At 43.9% G+C, this 21,158-nt stretch overlaps 1 protein-coding gene across 1 annotated transcript in view; it reads left to right on the top strand.

Moving 5' to 3' along the window:
• Positions 1-21,158, top strand: part of LOC144825191 (mucin-2-like) — a 1,014,272-nt gene that overhangs the window by 149,843 nt on the left and 843,271 nt on the right. Inside the window, exon 2 of the mRNA XM_078684042.1 lies at positions 12,193-12,273. Coding sequence (XP_078540168.1) covers positions 12,240-12,273 — 34 coding nt within the window. The 5' untranslated portion in view covers positions 12,193-12,239. The remainder of the gene's footprint in view (positions 1-12,192; positions 12,274-21,158) is intronic.

The raw sequence follows: 21,158 nt of genomic DNA, 5'->3' as shown, positions 1-21,158 counted from the left end.
AAAGGGGGCTTGTCGAAGCTCCTAAAAGAGAGGAAACACTATGAGCACGGGATGTAGATCTCCCCGGGAGGATTGTGTAACCAAAGCAGTGTTACTCACTTCAGTTTGCTAACAGTCCAGAGTGACTGGTGTCGACCATTTAATGGGTAAGTAGAAACAGTGTAATTAATCTGCAGCCAAATGATGCTTACAGATCCTGGGGAACAAGCCCCTTGTGCCTGTGTACATAAACAAAGAGAATGCGGTCAGCAAGTCTATCCAACAGTAAATCGGATTATACAATAATCCCGATGGCATCAGGATTGAATAAGTCATGCTCGGTCACCCATATTAATTGAATATTCATGTCCACGAAGGACGAAATATAGGGGGCCCTCGGACAACATAAATACAAAGGGCCTCCCTGAATTGCTTGTTACATTGGAATGGCTTGCGCGGGTGAGCTAAAATGACGGTGCGCATTAAACCGATGAATGGTCCTGTGTCTCAGTAGGCGGAGGCCCCGGGTTGAAGATAGCGGAGTGGGCCTAAACGGGTTGGAAATCAACCCGTAACTAACATTATAACAGGCTCGCTTACCTCAAGTTCCGGCCTCGGCTCGAGAAAGGGGTATCGGATCGGGCCGGATCTGTCTTTGTTTAAAGTGCGAGGACGTTCCAACGCGCCACGTCATAGCCACCAAATGGGCAGAGACAGTACAAGCTCTTACTGTCAACGTCATATGCGTGATACGTCATGGGCACAGGTAGAGTCAGCACATATCCAAACAAAAGGGTGTACCAACGTACTGGTGTTGCTAAGTCAGATGTGTCTATCGGATGTGTAAAATTTTAGAATGTCCAATACGAACATGCAGTATGTGAACATAATTATTAACTGCATCAGTAGTAGACATGAACATGGTTCTAACGAGTTGTAAAAAAGACAGTGTCTTAACATATTCATTCGGGTGGAATTAGAAACATAAACATTGTAAAACCCCGGGACACATGGTTACAGTATTATCTGTATATTCAAACACATATATGATGTATCAAACTTACAAATTTTGTCCTTGGGCCCGCCCTGCGCCTCATGTCTGATATTGTTGGTTGTGGCCCCGTCGGCCTGGTCGACTCCAATTGTGTCCCCTGCCCCTTGGCGGTCTCCACTGAGCCTCCTCTAAAAAAGGAATACCGGGGGGCTATTGTCCTTGGGGTTGGAACCATGGCTCCTGTTGTTGATATCCTGTGCTTGGTCCTGCCTGTTCGTTATCACTCCCTGTGCTGTACGATGAGTCAGAGAAGTTGGTTGGGCGTGCTTTCTTCAAGCAGTGCCTGTAGTTGGCTGACATTCATGAACCAATGGCTGACTGGGGCTGACCCAAAGTCTGACCGAAGCCCCCTCTCTTGTGCATTCTTTTTGTGTTGTTGACATGAGCTGTTGTCGAAAGCTAAAGCTGTCTGTAATCAGAACTAAACATCTAGGTACATCTTGTGAAACATCAGGGCTTATTTACAAGGCCACAGCGCCACCAGTGCATCACTTTTTTTGACGCACCAGTGACATGGTGTGCCTGCCATGCGTGGCTTTTCATGGCCTTGTAAATATGGCCCACTTTCATGTATTATTCTGCGTGATAGGGGTATTCCATGGGAGTTGCGGTGGGCATTCCCACACAACATTCATGGAAACTGTTTGGTAGATAAGGCACATTCCTGCCCTTTTCTTTTGATTCAGAGCAGCGCAGCAGGAAGGCTTGGTGTGCTGCCGTGCGTGTCAAAATATTGCAGATGAGGCCCACCATTTGCAATTGCCTCAGAGATCTGCCCTTCGCAGTCTTCTGACTCAGGCAATGGCCATCGTGACATAACAATTCAACTGTAATCATCATGTATCATAGTATAGTTGCTGTTTCATTTTCTTATTACAGGTGAAAGTAATGTAATAAAATCAGTGATAGGGTTTTATACAGTTATTACAACTTCCATATATTATAAAAACATGCTAAATGGTATTATTTTATCATAAGTCGCTCGTACATCATAAAATAGTGATACATGTCTTGCAGTTCAATAGCCAGGTATCAGATTATAAACCATATCAGTCACTGAAATTAGTTAAACGTTTAATTCATGCAGTTATCTGCCTTTTGAATTTCTAGAGAATTTTACCTGGTTTAAGGCTTAGAAAAAAAGCATATCATTGTAAAACGAAGAAAAGTATTGCAACTAAATTACTAACTCCAATCCTAAACCCTAACCTTAACAACCTTATATTCTCTGACCGTAACGCCACCCTACTCCGCAGACTAAGCTTTGACTAGGCCTGGGCGGTAAATTCCGTTCCGCTCGCGGAATTTGCGTAATTTCGCATTCCGCGAAGAACGCAAAATTGCCCAAAATTCTGCGTATTGCGGCTTCGCTGAATTTTTTGCTTGTTCACGTTCTCAAAATGCAGTTCGCCAGATGTTTCTCCCCGAGCACGCAAAAAGCGATCGCGGACAGGAAAAAAGCATCACGAACAAGCAATTCCGCGTGTTTGCGGAGATTTTTACCATTTTGCAGAATTTTGCATAGCGTGACTACGCAAATTCCGCCCACCCCTAGCTTTGACCCCAATTACGTTCTCTATGCTTTACATTCTATTATTGTTTGCTATGTACTTATTTTGTGGGAATACATTTTCATGCATGAAGTTAAGAGCTTTGAATATATTACTATCTTTTTAGAGAAAAGTGGCACACTAAATTGTTGCTGTTTTCGCCGCCCGGTTCCTGGCAATCTGCAATTACAAACTGTAATTACAGGGCACAGCTCGCACTTGGCTGTAATTGTCCTAGAAAATTGCCGCAGGCTTGCTGCCTGCAGCAGGTCAGGTGCTCGCTCTTCCGTGAACTGGAGCATTGAGTGGAAGAATGGGAGGATTCAAGTTTGACATCTATCATGGTTTGTGCTTGACGGACCCGTGCGTTCGTCCAACACCTGTGACTAGCCTTTGAAGGACGCCCCCTCTTTTGTTTGACTTTGAAAGGTGGCAAAGGGGGCAGTGGCAGCCCTGCCTCTCCAGGACATTGGACACCCCGCCAGTCATCTGGTCTATAAAGCTTGAGTCTCAGTCTGGGCTAGATTGGGAAGTCTCCAGCTCTCTGTGTGGAACTGAAGCCTCCACAGCATGCATTTTGCAAAGGGCGTCCAAGTGTTGGCCTGTGTCCTCCTACTATGGATGACTCTTCTCCATAAGGATGGTAAGTAAGACTGCCCCCATCTTGTTGATATTTGGATACAGAAGTCAGGTTTCTGTTTTTGCCCGAGAAATGTTGCCCCTAAAGAGTCAACCTGTTTTACAATGTGTAAGATAAGTACTGCTGCTTCTGAAAAGAGGAGCAGGTTCAACATCCGGCAGGATAGTTACACCTTCTCACATTAACAGTTCCGGATCATCTGTTTAAGAGCCTTTCAGAGTGAAAGCATCTTTCCCTGCAAAAATAAAAAAATCCATTGAGGGTTCCAAGGTGCAGCTAGAAGTACAGTACAAAAAGGAAAGTCACTAAGCCCAGTTCAACGTTGATGCCATTGGTTCTGCCAAAAGGGAAGCAATATTATGTTCAACATGGCATAGGGTAAAAATAATTAGAATACAATTGTGTAAAAAATTTCTGTTTCTGAAATGTAAGGTCTAAATTCCACTCCCCTGTGAAGTCGATATATATATTCTGAAAAGAGTGAGTTCTGCATAAGGAATGTGATAGTGATCATTTCTAAGGGAAGTAGCCCCTTTCTTCAACACAGGGAACAAATATGGCCTTTCTAACGTGTGTGCAAAAGATAGGGATTGGAGCTAAGCAGAGAGTGGTTGTAGGTGGCATAGCGACACCTGTGAGTCTTCTGGGTACACCAGCCATGGGGAGGACCAGGTAGACTCAAAACATCCGCATTGTTCTTCTGAAGAACCATTCAACCTCGGCCTCTCATCACTCCCCAGTGACGGTGATAATTAAATCTGATGGGCCGATGTCCACATGTAGCGCGGTCTATGTAAGGACCACCCATATTTGTAACCTTAGGTCTCAGAATAAAAATCAAGATATCTTGCAAACTACTATAACTAGAAAACTTGCCACGATAGCTGGGGTCAGTTGCGTTCCGCATGCATTTTATCCGGTTTCTGTTCACCTTTGAAAGATATGATAGTACAGCTATTTTTAAAGATCTAAATCGAGAAAATGTGTGCCTTGCATAGTACTTCTGAGCACTGTCCAAGAAAAGCTGACACCAAGCAACAAGTTCATGAATTTTAAAGCAGGACAGTCTAGAGCTCTTTTTATGTGGGATTCATAAACCAATAATTTTACAGTCTGATATAATGGCAGACCTCGGTAGAGGGGGAGCTCTGCAATCTGTCATATTAAACGAACAAACTACCCCAGAATCCACCAAATGGAAGACCTGCAGCCTCCATATCTGCCAAAGGAATCTCTGATGCTTTTCTGTACAATAAAAGCAACCAGCTAACAAAATTAAATCCACCCATCATCACTCCTCAAAACCACAACTGACGAATCCCTCCAGCCCTCCGAGGCACAGTCATCACCCAACGAACCCAAGGGACCTTCCTCACCACCATAAAAATGCAAACCAAATTCTCACACTCCTAGAAAAACTCACCTTGGCCAAGCCAAAATCAGTAATTCCTGCCCTTTAGTTATTCTTCAAAAAAATAATTGCGAAAGGAGCTACTCTCCAGCACCACGCCCACTTAGACAAACACCACCTCCTCGTCTGCAGAACAAAAGTCGCAATAATACAAGAAGCAGACATTTCATTTCATGTACATATGCTCTCTCACCATTCTCATCTCTCTGGACCTCTCAGCAGCCCTTACCATGCTTCCTCACAAATAACTGATAACAACCCTCAAAGGACATATGGGGATTAAGAGAGCAGGACATGACTGGCCCCACTAATTCTTCTTTGACAAATAATTATATGTACAAACGGCCAGCTCCAGATCACCCTCTGTCCTAGTCACATGTCAATGAACTCAGGGCTTCAGTTTCTCACTCATAGGCCCTCATTTACAAGAGGCCTGCGCAGCCGGAGCATCACTTTAGATGATGATCCGGTGGCGATGGCCTCTGAATCATATCAAGGAGGCAACACAAAGCCACCCTGCATGGCTTTGCATGGCCTTATAGACATGGAGTTAGGCAAGGTGGAGCAAAGTGCGGCGTTGCCCTACTCTATGTCAAGGACACGTTCCATGGGCATTGCTGTGGGTGTTCCCACACAACACCCATGGGTTTTGACACTGCCCAGATTTACAACATCACGTAAACCTGGGGTAGCACCTAAGACTGATATCTCGCCAGGTTAGGCATAATGAAGAGAAATGCTTATATTTCTCCTGGTTGTTTCCTATATCCATGTGTGCTGCATATTGCAGCGAGCTTAGAATGAGGAAAACGTCTCCTGTGATTATTTTTGTGCAGGATGGTGTCCTTTCCTACACAAAAACAATCCTGCCAACAACACAGATACCCATGAACCATGGTGCAAATGTGCCCACGCTGGCTGAAAATTGTGCGGTGGCTGAAAGGACAGGAATGCTTCGCATCCTGCAAATACGGTGCATTTCTGCCCTTTCGAAATGGCATAGGGCATCGCAGAAAAATGACATGTGGCACTGCCCTACGTCAGTTCTTTGTTAATGAGCCCCATTATATTTATTCTTGGATGATGATGATGATGAAGATCACCAACATCATTAATACATTGTTAGCGTAGCTGGATAATACATAAGAATCACATCATTTAAAGCAATGCATGTTATACACAGTCTTCATCCATCCTGTAAACATATGTATAAGCATCAGATAACATGTTCAAAAGGGCCCACTAAGACTAACTATAGAAATACCAAAACATTCACAGCAATCTTTCCTTTGGGCCCCTTTGCTCCACAAAATAGTGTGGCACTTCAAACTAGGCAAGGCATTTTCAACTTTCCTTATCATTTTCTTTTGAAAATAATTGGAGTAAACTTTTAACTTGAGGATGGATGTATCAACACGGCAGAATATAATATGAGTCTCATGCCCCAGTGTGTCAAGCCATCACACCTGCAGCAGGTTGAGAAAATTCTATTACCTGCCTAGCAAGAGCGCCTCAACACTGGTGGAGGTTCCCAATCTTGAAGAAATTCAATTTAACATCAACGGAATATAGCAGTTCCCCACTGCTCACACCCAGCTTTACCACATAATTCGAGCTTTCTATTTTTTTCTTCGGTAGTTTGAGGAAAGGTTGTATCTTGCGCTGGTTAGCCCAAGTAAAGTTCTGGTTTTATCATTTGAGCCGTGATTCAGTAGAGGCACGTGCAAGGAATCTTCTCAATCTAACAAACGAAGAAATGTACATGCGAGGTTTGCCTGTAAGGTGGCAAAAAAGGACGAGGGGTTTTAGGGCTGCTAACTCATTAATAGGCGTAAGGGTTCACTGGAGCTTCTAGTGCTAACCACCTTAAGGAATGATTTCCAGCAACAGAAGTTGAAGGAAGGGAGATTTAAATTTATCATATGCTTCAGCCCATGGGAGGCCTCTGGGGTACCTATGCCCTGGGTACCTGTGTATCATATACTAGGGACTTATAAGGGTACCCCTGTATCCATTCTGGAGTGTACCTAAAGTACAGACGTACCAATTTAAGGGAGAAAGCAGATAAACTGGGGTCCTGATTATCTGCTCCCAGCCAGACTAGTTCAAAAACAGTGAGCAAAAAGTGGGGGTAACCATAAGAAGCAGATCCTACTTTAATGCAGGCGCTTCAACACACCATCAGAGGTAACAAGCGCTATATAAACACAAACCTCTTTTCCTCTTCTATCCTTCTGAATCCAAATAACTGACTAACCTATCCACCACTTTAATTACTTTCATATTTCACTACACTAATTCAACACTAATCCTTTATGGGTCCCGGAGTAGCTTGCTACTCGCTGAAAAAGCACTTCGACGCCTCGTCAGGGGTAGTAAGCGCTATATAAATGCAATTAACAATAACAATACAACAATATCCTGGTAACACATAGAGTGTCCATGACCCACTTAGAAATCTATGCATCCAAAGGGCCACGACCAGAAGACCCCCAAGCCTCTGAAGAAACTTCACATTGGCTCCTGTATCCTGAAATAAATATATTTAAATGTTTTAGAATACCCAGATGCTTCCAGTTAAAAAATGCTTAGCACTCATAGCTTCAATCTACCTTTAATTGGACCCCCCTGAGTCCCTATTTGCAAGTGGCCTGTTTCAAGATGGGCCAATACAAACGTTTTACCCCTTACTTGTTAAAATCCAAAATTCGGCTAAGTGGATGCTCAATTATCAACCTAAGAACAACAGATATAACTTCGATGTAAAAAAATAACCAATTAAGCTGTAACCACAATATTTAGAATCTCAAAAACATTGGGGGCCTCATTTATGAAAAGCGTTGCATCGCTGTGGTAAAACAGCGATGCGATACTTTTCAGTGTGCACTTCTTGTGGCACTATGGATGCCCAGTATTTACTGTACGGCGCTCCATGTCACAAGGATTGGCAGATACGTCAAGAATCCTGACGTATCTGTCAGCACAAAAATGGTGCATTGCTGGAGTTGTGTCTGAAAACAGACACAACTCCAGCAATGTGTTAATTCACATGGGCAAGACCCATGAGAAAAGGCTTGTGTCACCCCTCAAGCCTGCTTGAAGCAGGCAAAAGGATTTGACGCAGTGAATCCGTAGAAGTGGCACAGTGAAGTCTCATAGATTTGACTGCAACCCTTCTACGATCCGTTTCTGCGCCTCAACACCCACGCTGCATACATTACATCTGTTGCAGGTATAATTTAGCTCAGGGGTTTACAAAGTGACACATCTGGTTAGATGCATCACTTTGTAAGTTTGTAAGTATGGTGTATGCAAGGGGATAGTGATGCGACACTGCAAACTACGCCAAGAATAATGTGTTCCTATTTAATAATATCTTACAGACAGACAAAAACGCTGCTTCGACACAATAACTATTTTAGTACATTGATTGTACACAGTTATTTTCTATGTTATTTTTGGACCAAATGTTTTGGATGACGTATCTGGTCCAATCGATTATCAATTATATTAACAAATGTCACTAGTATTTTATGTGTGTCATTAAAATATTTATGAGATTCTAAATATAGTGGTTGGAGCATAATGGTTATTTTTTACATCAAAGTTATATGTGTTGTTCTTAGGTTGATAATTAAGCATCCATATAGCGAAATTATGGATCATAACAAGTCCTGTATGTTTGTTTTGGTTTGGCTTAACCCTATCCCTTGTGCCTTTATAAAAGGGATTACTCTCTAAATTGTTGATGACTGTTTCCCAGATTGGGCCAGAAATGGGAGTTCACAGCCCCATCAGGAATGATAAACTATTAGTGCACCTGGTATTCCTGGGTGTGGTAATCCCACACATGATTGTAAGGACGCATCCTCCAGGCCCTATTTGGAGGACTTAGTCCTCAGTGCAAATTCCACAGTTATGGGGTTACATGCAGGAACTGGTGCAGAAGGACTTATTCCCACATGTAATTAAACATTGCATAGTGGGCTATACAGGAGCAACTCGTTTTCCTTCAGTAGTTTCAGCACAATGTGTTACTGATATCCCCTGTATAGGTAACCACGGATTGGAATGATCAGTCTTTGAATCTGGCCCACTTGTAATGAGTCTCCAAAACTGTGGGGCTACCTTCTTGCCCCACTTCAGTGGCGACAGCCTTCTTTTTAAACAGCGCATTTGCATCCATTTCTTCATTTAAACAATGCCTCATTTATTATTCACAATCTTATCATGTTTCTCTTTTTGATTTGTAATATTCAATCATCCATTTTCTCTGCACCCTCATGCATGGGAGTGCTAATTTACATAGTTTCTCATGATCTGGCGGGCCATCCGAACCTCTCGACCAAAATCACGAACTAGAAGCGTGGTTCTTAACAAGCAGTATTTTATTTCATTTTCCAATGCATTTCGGACCCACCCGGTCCTTCGTCAGGGAAATACTGTAAATAATTAAACATACTTTAGCACATCTTGTTTATAAAATTGAACAATTTCGAAAATTTCAAAAAACATGCAATTTCACATTTCATCCTTTCCGTCTATTTTACATTTATAAGCGCTCTCGCGGCAAGCGGACTCTTTTCATTGATTATTTGTGACAGGGGCCCATCCCACTATTTGCAAACATCCTTTCGCTCTATTTATTCTTCAACCTCCCTCCAAACCAATGCACCTACTACCTTAACGCTATCATCTTACTGTCCCTTTATTTCCATCACTTAATTGCGTTCCTGCAAACTACCGACTGAACTTTCCCCCATTTCTCCCCTTTAAACTCCATCCCACGTTGTACTCATGTGTTTCTTTATTCTTAACATCCTCCTGTTCCATCATGCATTCGCTTATTTAAACATGCCTTCACCCCTTTCACCAATCCGTAATTAACAGCCCTCTACATTTTATCTCAGGACATACCTGCTTGATTTTCAAACATCCTCCTCTTCCAAACTGACAATATCGATGCTCGATTGTATACCTCCCCGCCTTTTAAGCAGTGCACTCCCTCTAGTTCAAACCTTGACACTCCCTCTAATCACTCGCACCTGGATAGCCACTCGTGGTTCCCGAGTGCCTACAACTCCCATAGTCCTCCTACTGATACCCCTGCCTATAATGACGTGGTTTCCGTGTTCACAAGACTGGGTGAGTCTCGTGAACTTATTTCATAAAAACGGATATCATGTGTATGCTACAATGTACAACTTGTAATGAGTGCCTAAGACATGATATGGCTTCCTCTGAAATGGCAACGCCGCCACAAACGTTTACTTGATTAGAGTCCACATTCTGGTGCACCTTGACTCCTTAAAATATCATCATTGTTGGTCTCGCTAAGGAACTCACTGCCAGCCTTGAAATACTTCCAAACCAAGCAGCCAGAATGTGCCTTATCTTCTGGATTTATGAGTACAGAATCAAACTCACCCTTACATCACTTCAGTGGCACCCAATAGAAGTTAGAATCAATTTCAAGATACTATGTAGTGTCCATAAAGCCCACTGGCGGAAAAGAAATTCATACCTGCAGTAGGTGAAATATAACTATATCCCTTTTATGGGCCAAGCTCTAAGTGTCCTCTGATTAACCAACAATCCTCCATGACAGTGTTTCCCAAACTGTGGGCTGCGACCCACTGATGGGTCGCAAGTCGATTTTTGGTGGGTCACATGTGCTGCGCTCCTAAGACAGACATCAACTGTCCAGCTATGTCTTCTGACAAATTATGGGTTATGGGGACTGGTGTTTACAAACTTCTTCTCACTTTTAGGATAGAGAAAGAAAAGTAAAGTGAATTATGTGACAGTCTAGGTTGAGTTCAGGAAGTGTGAAAGGAAAGGATGTAGGATGTATTTTGTTAAAACACACAACAAAATGTAAATACCTGTAAATGAACTGTACACATTCAGCAGTTAGGAAATTAAGCGCATGTTTTTGTGTCCTGAAGTTGATGGAAACAAAGAATTTAATGGGACAGAAATAAATCAAGACACTTGCTGATGCATAAATGATAATTATTCACAGAGACCGATTTACACACGTTTGTGTGCCATATAGTTTTATCAGTAAAACTGTAAGTCTGTGTAAAATGTAGTGGTCATTTCAATGAAAATTGTGCTTTCTGTAAATGACTGTGTGCTACCACACAACGCTTTAGTCACATTAAAAAATCATCTGCCTCATGTCCATTAAAGCTAGGTGGGTCCCGAATGTTTGCTGTGCTAAAAAGTGCACTGTGGTCCTAAAACGTTTGCCCTAAGATGATAACTCATTGGGGCATATTCACAAGCCCCTATCGCCTCCACAATGTCACTTTCAGTGACGTTGTAGTGTCGATATCACAAGGCTGCCTTGTGAATAGGCCCCCTTTCACGCTGTGTTTAGCTTGAAAGGGGCGTGCAGTGGATGTTGTTGTGGGCGTTCCACCTCAACACCCATTGATATGTACGCTGCCCCCTATTCACAAGGGCAGCGTAAATAGGAAATAACGCCAAACTTAAGACCAGGAAAACCCTGGTCTTAAGTTAGCGATGCGAGGAGAAATGCTTTATTTCTTCTCGTTTTTGCATTTTCCATGTGTGCTGCCTTGTGCAGCACACATGGAAAATGCAAAATGCCATGGTTTGTTTATGTACAGGAAGGTGTCCCTTCCAATACATATACAAACCTTTTATTAAAAATGCCATTTTGTAACTTACATGTGTGCTGCATGAGTCAGCACACATGTAAGTTACAAACTGGCATTTTAGGTTTGTTTATGTGCAGGAAGGGACACCTTCCTGCACATAAACAAACCTCCCTGCTTGCAGACACCCTTGCACTCTGGTGCAACAGTGTCTGCATTGGTGTTAAGTTGTAAAACTTAGCGCCATTGAAGGGGGAAATGCAAGGCTGCACCATGCCCTTGTGAATATGGTGCACCCTTGCTTTTCCGAAGTGGTGGAAAGAGGCGTAAAGCCAAGAAGTCTAACGCCTTCATTGTGAATATCCCCATTGAGTCAAATCTTTGGTGGTACAGGGCCATAGACTCAACTGCATCATAAGATCTGAACCCAACTTTATGTAGCTGAGGAAAAAATGGAAAATACAGGTATTGAAAGTTGCCTTTAGTGGAACTGAATAAACGTCTGGGGTCGGGATTGGAGAAAATTAGACTTGTTAATGACTTATACCACTGTGAAAATCTTCCCAGTCTCATCTCTAGTCTATATTTGCTTTCTTTCTGTCAGTACTTTGAAATACCTAAAAGGCGATAGATAACTTTTTACAAAAAACTCATTATTTAATACATAAAAGGAAGCTTGATCGGAACTTATAAATGAGTATTATACCCTCAAGCATGTGTTTATATGTTCCAGTACTGCAAACAGTGATTTACATCACACAGTACTTGCAGCTCTTTCTTTTTGTTAACTGTGCTGTTCGAACATGGTTTTCCTGAAAATATAATGCTTTCTCTGTATAGTGGCGTATGTTCAATAAAGGTAAACAGGAATGTTCTGTGAAGTAGGATTTAAGGAACTGTGTTCATTCTCTCGTATTTTAATATCCTTCTAGCTGAAGCCGAGGAATGCTATGAGGAAGACGAATCCGACCAATCAGGGATGAGATCAGTAGACTCTCCATATTTCACTTTTGGTGAGTGCTGCAAAATGTGGGATTTTCTCTCTGTGGGACCATTTCCTTGGTGGAAGATCTTCCAAGTGAAGTAGACAAACCTATTGCCACCTAGGGAGGGTGGCCTCTGAGTTTCCCTCCTTATGCATGTAAGAGCGGGGGTTGGGTGACCTACAGACGACTTGTTCCTTTGGGGTGGTGGCTATGACATACGATTTGTTCACAGAGGTGGGGTGGTAGTTGACAGATACAACTTGCACACTTTCTCCGCCCCCTAAAAAAGTGCCCCCCTCCCCCAAGCCCCTCCCCAGCTACACCACTGGTCATTCCCATTAGCTACAGGTGAAAGGCCAAAATTAACCTGCTGATGTCCTGGACTATCACTGTGGTCAGGAGAAGACTGGTTCCATGGGCACTGATTTCCACCTGGTCAATGCTTCTGAAGAGCCGATGGTCCATCACATGCCAGATACTGGCGGCTTGTCGCATTATCTACCTGTTCGGCGCTGGCTGCGGCAGGGCTACCATTGTTCTTGATCTCGCAGATGTTCACTAAGAACTGATTGTACTGAAAATATTCACAGCAATGCAATACACAGCACAACACTATGCTGATTTAGATATTCTTCTTTTGGGAGTTTTGTAGGTGACTTGTAGGGCTTCACAACCATAGGGCTATTGTTATGTGCAATCATGTATTTTAGAACAGGTGTGAAGGAACACAAATACTGCACATCAACAGTGAAGATTATGTCAAGGTATTTTTTAACCACACCTACGAGGATCAGCCACTGTCTTCCTTGAATGGAGCATTTACTATTCTAGATTCCAAATCCACTCGGATTGCCAAGTAACTGGCGCAGTTCTCTCTAGCGTAACTGGTGTAATTCTCTCTAGAATAATTACTAGTAATGAATGCAAACTTACTTGTAATTACTCGTACTTGTGTTTTGAAGCATAATCCAGCATATAGCACTGTTTTCTTAATACACCCTCACATTAAAAATTGACCAAATGATGCATTTTCCACAAAAAAAATAGCACTAAATGCTACAGGACATGAACAGCAGTAGCCAGCAGCCGCTCGCTCTCTAATAATTCGTTGTTCCTGTGCTCTTGCAGTAGGATTTGTGTCCAAAATTACTGTAAATTAACCAAGCTAGCATATTCGTGTAATTTTGTAAGAACAATGCATAATAACTGAAATGAAACCTGAGTAGTTAAAATTTCTCTCGGACTTAGTCATGACGAAGTATTTCGGCGCTAAAATATGTGTACTTTTAAATAATTAAAAAAGTTTAAATGTAAAAAAGAGCGACACTAATAATACACCAGTCCTCTCGCAGAGAGGAAACATTGTACACTGTATCTCCTTGGCACTAATATTTGGGACAGGGTCTTATTTTTTCTGACTTTGACCCACAGTGAAGGGAGAAGAGCATGGCTGTCTGTTTCACAAAATATCATGAGTAGTGGAAGTGACATCGTGCCCTCCTAGCGTGATAGGAAGCACATCATAGTAGGTGACATTATTGAAGCAAAATGAACAGCAATAGGTGATGGATTAATCAAATTGTAAACCGCTGTTAAAGCAGATGTGTCTGTATGTGTTACTACCTACACATTAGCTATTGTATTGCTATGATGTACTAGGAGCACATCTATGATATGCAGGGGCACACTCATCATGCTTAACATAGTCTTATGCACTTACAGCCTAAAGAGCTCTGGCACCACCCCTGCACCCCTCCCCCCCACATTTCCAGGGCTTACGCGTGTTGTACAAAGGCACTCATACACTCTAACTCATGGGTAGCTGTATATCTTGGTTCTCCACTAGAAGAGGTTAAGTGGTTGGTTTGAGCATTGAGTCCTTTTCCGCATGAGTTTCACGTTCTCAAGGCAGCCAACCTTCCTCCACCTGGAGGGAGACCATCTGGTTCTGTGACGGTCTTGATTTTGTTTGGGTTTTTTGCGTGAAAAGTGAATGGTTAAAAATACCTCCTTTCATATGCACTTTGTTTAATTCGTCAAGAAGGGGTAAGATTAAAAACAGTGTGTGGTGCTCTGGTGGATGTGTGAGTGGTCCACCGCACCTAAATGGTGATTCTTTCAATGGTCAACATGTTTCAGTCCATGAGTGTCTTTAAAGATTGGTGGACTTTCATCAGGACTGTGGTAATTAGCGATCATGGGTGGATTGCTCTAACAATTGGATACGTTTGTTTCACTTACCCATCTTCGTCATTATTTCATTTAATAGACAAAATTATAGCTTACAGTTCTGCCAATAGCTTGGGAAAAAAGAATAAAAAGGGGGAAAGGAGAAGATAAAAATGCAAACTGTTGTTTCACAAAGATACAATATAATGTGACCACATTTGGTGCTGTGAGTAGTTCTCATTATAATGCTTTTTTGCATATATGGCACCATTTGTGTGCTGTACTAATGTAAATACTCATTCAGTTTGATGATGGTGTGTTAATCAGGGACTGATTTGCGAATGGCATACATCTATGTTCATAGGCATGGAAACCTTACGCATGGACATTGTAATTAAGTAAAACTGGTTTGTACTCTGGCTAAATACATGACGAATAGTGAATAAACAATTTTGGTAATGTGAAATAGAAAATGTTTTTACATTCTTTTGCTGCATTAACGATTTAATATTGAACCACAGCAGCAGCCCACTAATATTACTGTAAATAATCTCTGTGACACCCTGTCAGTTCTCATATGTGTGGTTCTGTTTTGATCTAAGAGAAACTTTTTTATGTTTGTTGAATGAAACATAAACACAATTTCTGCAAAATGTGTGGAAGAGACTCTCATGCATTACCCACATTTAAAAATAAATTCAAGGTAAACAGTATTTAAAACATTCTGCTTAAGAATGATTCAAGGGCCTTAAAACGTCGCTGTCTCCATGAATGATCGTTATTAACTGTTCAGTGCACCCACCACATATGCAAATATAGATTAAAACACACAGGCCTGATTTATCTGTTGGTGCTGCCCAGCTCTGCTTACAGTTCAATACAGACCCCGTTAGAGTTAAGTACACAGTAGCAGTACTTTAAACAAGTGGGCCAGGAGGAACCACTCTAGTGACACAGTAAGAAGTCCTGTTCACTCTACTGATTATTATTACTTGAAAACTCTGCATGCTGCCACCCCACCACTTTGCTCATGCTGCTTAACTCTTGGTGAGGGCGGTAGCCTACCACTACTCATTGATAATGTTTGGGTGCCCCTCCTGTCTTTAGCAAGACCGCAATCCATGAGACAGTTCTTGGTTAGGAAGTACACACATGATCCATGTTCGCACATGACCAATAAATCGTTACCAAAGATCCAGATATCAACAGAACTGGGGCACTCAGGGCCTGGGTTCACACCCATTACCATGAGAGGTACTTTTCTGTTCTAACAAATGGTTCTCACACATCAGACAACCCTAAATCTACTTCTAACCTGAACAATTTGGGTCATCTGATCGGTAAGACCGACGGGAATTTCCATCAGCATCCCACTGGCTCTATCCAGCTCTGTGCTACACTACAAAATCTAATCCTTGCAAAGAGATAGACCATCTCAGAAACTTGGGATTCTCTCCCGCCACCCAGCACTTCAATTGCTCATGATCCATTTGCACTACAAACCTATTACCAAATAAGTAAGGGTGGAACTTAAGCAAGCCCCACACTATCAAAAAGCACTCCTTCTCAAAAGCTGCCCAGTGGATAGTAACCTCCTACAAATAGAGGCTACTGAATGCTCTTGACCCTTGTTCACCAGTTAATCTAAAACTGTTCCAACTCCCTTGTAAGAGGCATCCATCTGTATAATGAATGGTTGACTATAGACATGTGTTTTCAGTACTGGAGCAGTGGATAGTGGCGTCTCCAGTTCCTAAAATGCTTTATGACACTCCTCAGTCCAGATCACTTTTCTGGGCTACGTCTTGGAGGTCAATGCAGTCAATGAGGCAACTATACGTCCATAGGTGGCCACAAAGTACCTGTAATACTCGGTGAGCCCTAAAAAGGTCCTTACTTCACTCTTGGCAGTTGGCACTTTCCATGCCGTCACAGTTGTGGCATCCATCTAATGAGAAGATCTTCCTGTTCCCCACCTCATATCTAAGATGGACTACAGAAGGCGGCCCTGACACTTGGTTACCTTGATTGTCAGTTTCATCTCCAGTATCCTAGCCAACACCTGCCGTAGGTGTCTCAGTGGTTCTGCTATGAATTGCTAAATAATGCAATATCATCTAGGTAGCCCACACAGAACTCCCGCAGCTCTGCGAGAACATGGTTCAGCAGGGGTTGAAAAGTAGCAGGAGCATTTCAACGGGCATCACCTTAAACTAATACAACCCTTCTGGAATAGCAAATGCAGTGTTTCTCTGGCACTTGGTGCTAAAGTAAACTGCCAATACCCACTGGTCAGGTCAAAGGTGCTCAAGTGCTTTACAGCACCTAATCAATCCATAAGCTCTCCCGCTCTTGGAACTGGATGGGCATTGGTCTTTGTCACCTTATTGAGGGCTCAGTAGCCCACACAGAAGTACAAGTCAGTAGACCCTTGCTTGGATACTAGTACCATATGACTAGACCACTAGACCACAGAATAAGAGATTTCTCAACGACCCCCAGGAAAACATCTTCGCTACTATCGCCTTAATGCACCTGAACCCAGTTAAACATTTTGTACATTCCGTTCTTTAATGCCAGTCTGTTTCCTGTGTCTATGTCATGCGCACAGATTGGTGTCAACCCTGGAACCAGTAAAAAGAGACTGGAAAATGTCCCAACAACTCTCTGTACTCTCTGCTGCTCAGACGTTAGCTCAGTAGGCTAACTGAACCCCTTCCACAGTGCCATCCCTTATGTCACAATGCAGTGAGTCAGGAAGAAGCTCACTGTCTTCCTCAACTTCCCCTACCAGAGCCATGATGTTCAACTATGTGCTCTTTCAGGAAATAGGATTTCAGCCTGCTTATATGAAACATCCTCCTTGGATCCCTTCTGGCAACTATGTCCACGAAGTAGTTTCTCCCAGAAACCTTCTGAACTACTTGTATGTCCCACACCATTTGTTCTACAGATCCCTAAATAAAATAGACGTCAGCACCAACTCCTCCTGACATTTCTGACACCCAGTCAACGTAGCTTTCTGGTCTTTTCATTAATTCATCAGCGTTCGGCTAGCCTGAAGATTTTCATTTGCTGGGCTAATGTATTGCAAAAACACCCAGATGATGAACGGAATACTGAAACTTTTCAAAAACTCACCCTCAGTAAAGAGATCTGGGTTAAATCCATCATTCTTTTGCTAACCATGCCACCCCAGTTTGGACTCAGCCATATGCAAATCAGTCTTGATCCTGCTCCCCATGGGAAGAATTCAGCCCGAAATGCCAGGCCAGGTCCTGCCTGGAACGGAAACAAGCATCCTGGTTCTGGTTTCGGGATATCACCCCTCATCAGCCAGGCTAGCTTGAATGCAGTGGCACAGCAAACAAGATACCCACGTCTGGGCATACCCTTAGCCACTTAGGGCGAACATAGCAAAATCATATTTTGCCCCATCAACTTCCTGAGGCCAATTTTATAGTCCACCACACCTTTTTGTGGAAACTCTGAGGTGCCTCCCTACCCTTCTCTTACAGCGGCAAGTGGACGCTGAACTTGGTGCACATACAGAAGCTCAAAGTGACTGAACCATGCTAACTTCATCAGAACTCCACATTAGCAAACAAGAGACATATCAAAATAAGATCGCAAATCCTTCTGAGGTTTCCATCATGCTCTTCAGCTTTTTGTTAAACCGCTCCACCAAACAATTGGTTTGTGGGTGGTGTGCTGTGGAGAAGTGGTATATCACACCAGCTTCCTTCCAGAACTCTCTCAATGTCAGAGGAGATGATATTAATTCCCCAACTTGATATTACCATGCTTGGGAATCCAACCCTAAAAACAAATCCCTAGAAGAGCTCTCACTACCACCTGTGCAGTCATGCTCCTCAAAGGTACCGGTTCAGGATACCTGATTGCTTGATCCACCGCAACCAAGATATACTTGTTGCCTGATGGTGAGAGCTGGTCAAATGGACCAACTAATGCAACTAATGCAAGGCTTCCTTATAAAGCCCTACAAGCATCGGGCACTATTCCTGTGCCTTGTAGAACACTTCCTGAGCAGCTAACAAACCATGCAGCTCTGAAAGCTACCCTGACTCCAGCACCTGGTCCACTACAGGAATGTCATTCTTCCCTCCTTCTGGAACAGAAGCAATGTCCTACATGGCCAATGAATTCCAGAAGTCTGCCCTTTACTGCAAACTACCGTATTCTGGTGCCTACAAACTGGGAACAGTTCTAGTCTCTTCCGGAGAAAAGATGTGCAGCCTGTGATCTGGTCATCCAAGCTGATTGGTCCAAGCCATAAAAGCTTATCATGCTAGCAGCAAGCCAGGGACAATCGAATCATTGCCCAAGAGACAACCAGCACCATGCTTTTACCTTACCGGAACATTGAACATGGCCACCTTGCAGTTGAGCTAAAGCTCAACCTGGCAACTCCATGATCTCACCACTGGCAACCAAACCCGTGTTCCTAGAACCAGTAAGAGTCTCCTTAGGCTTAAGTGATGCCTAGAAGGCTCCAGCTTCCTTCAGGGCAGGCACTTTCCTCCCTTTGATACTAGCTTCCTGCACAAACCCCATTGTGTTAGGATGAATGTGGTCACCCTCTCCCAAATATCCATAGCCACGAGGTTCAGCGCAACAGGACCCTCCTAGGTCACTTCACCCATGTGATACCTACTCACAATCACAGGTACAGCTGATACAGGGTCTTTCTCCTGACAGTCTTTCTTGAATGTACCACTTGGTGGCATGTGTAGCACGTTACCACCTTGGACTTGGAAAAACTTCCCTGTCCTTATTTCTCATGATGCTCCATACTGTAAACACTATTACCATTTCCATTTTTCCTGGGCCCTCCTTTGCTCTTATGGGAATAATCCTGACCCTTCCCCTCAGGTTTAGAACCGGAATGGGGAGAGTTCTTCTCACCCTATGGCTTATAATTGTCCTGCTTTTGCCCTTTGTTCACCCTGGTAGCTAACCACTTGTCAGCCAACATTGCAAGCTGCCCTGGATCCTTCTCTGTCTGATTTGACATGTATTGCTTAATCGGGGTAGAGCACTCTCTCTGACGCACTCTGTCATCATTAACTGGTTAAGGGACTGAGTTTTCTTGACCTCTACCCAATTCGCCAACTCATTCCAATCTCGCTGAACACCAGCCGCTATCTTGCATTCCTTGAACCTATAAAGGTACTGAACTAACTTCAGCCCTTACCTTCCAATTAGCCCGTCTCCGCTATGATGCCAGCACCCTCCACGCACTCAACGCCGGATGATAGCACACATGCTTCCTGGCTGCCCGAAGCGCACCCAAGGACCCTTCTCCTGCCGGAACTGCAGTTTCACCAGCATCCGACCCGCCAACCCACCCACCAGGAAAGAACGCAACTATCTCAGATGCATTCTTCTCAACACCTGCTCTGCCCGCAAACACGCTGTTGAACTCTGGGACCTACTCGACTCAACCTCCCCAGACATCGCCTTCCTGACGGAGACCTGGCTGAACCCCTCCTAGGCAACCCACATCGCCATAGCCATCATGGACGGCTACAAATTCTCCCGCAGGGACCGCACCAACGGAGTAGGAGGAGGAATCGCCTTTGTCCACAGGAATACTTCCAGAGTCTTGACCAACACCGACAACACCCTCAGCACTGCCGAACACCTGCACTTCCAGATCCACACCGATCCCAACACTACCCTCAGAGGAACCCTTGTCTACAGACACCCCGAACCCTGACCACAGTTCAGCGACTCCATCGCCGACTTCGTCAGCACACACGCCCTCGCCTCCATGGACTACATCCTCCTCGGAGACCTGAACTTCCACCTCGAGAACAACAACAAAACCAACTCCACCACCCTGATTGACAACCTCACCAACCTCGGACTCAGACAACTCATCACAACACCCACCCACTCTGCCGGCCACACGCTTCACCCCATCTTCTCCGCAAGCTCCCACGTCTCCTTCAACTACCCCACCGAACTCCACTGGACTGACCATCGTTGCATCCACATCATTTTGTGGAAACCCAAAACACACCATCGCACCCAACAGATCCCCCGCCCCTGCTGGAGCAAAGTCACGGAAGACCAGCTAACCACCACCCTTGCCCGGAGCCCACCCACCAAACCCACTGACCACAACACCGCCGCCTGCAACCTCAGACAGTAGATCGATGACTGCGCCAACACCATCGCCCCGATCAAGAAACCCTCCAACAGTCACACCAGAAAGAAAACCAGCTGGTTCACTGAAGACCTCCAGGACTCCAAGCAAACCTGCCGAAAGCTAGAGAAGAAATAGCACCGTGAACGAACACCAGACAGCTACGCAGCCCACAAGAACGCCACGCGCAGACACCATCACCTAATCAGATCCGGCAAAAGGGCCTCCTTCAAAGACAGCCTAGACAACAACACACACAACAGCAAAGAGCTCTTCAACATCGTGAAGGAACTCTCCAACCCCAGCCCCAACACCAACGACATCCCACTTTTGCAAGACCTGTGCGACTCCCTTGTCACCTTCGTCCTTCGCAAGATCGCAGTCATCGACGACAGCTTCAATGCCACAACCGCCTGACAACCACTGAGACCTCCGCCCCCACGACCATTATCTGCACCGACCCCCTGCTCTCCTAGACCAACATAAACGATGACAACACCATCAAAATCATGAACACTATCCACTCCGGATCTCCGTCAGACCCATGCCCACACCACATCTTCTACAAAGC

This window comes from Lissotriton helveticus, chromosome 3_1, assembly GCF_964261635.1.
Source record: "Lissotriton helveticus chromosome 3_1, aLisHel1.1, whole genome shotgun sequence".
NCBI classification, from domain to species: Eukaryota; Metazoa; Chordata; class Amphibia; order Caudata; family Salamandridae; genus Lissotriton; species Lissotriton helveticus.
Note: the sequence above shows the minus strand (reverse complement) of the source record. Positions and strands in the feature narration are given on the sequence as shown.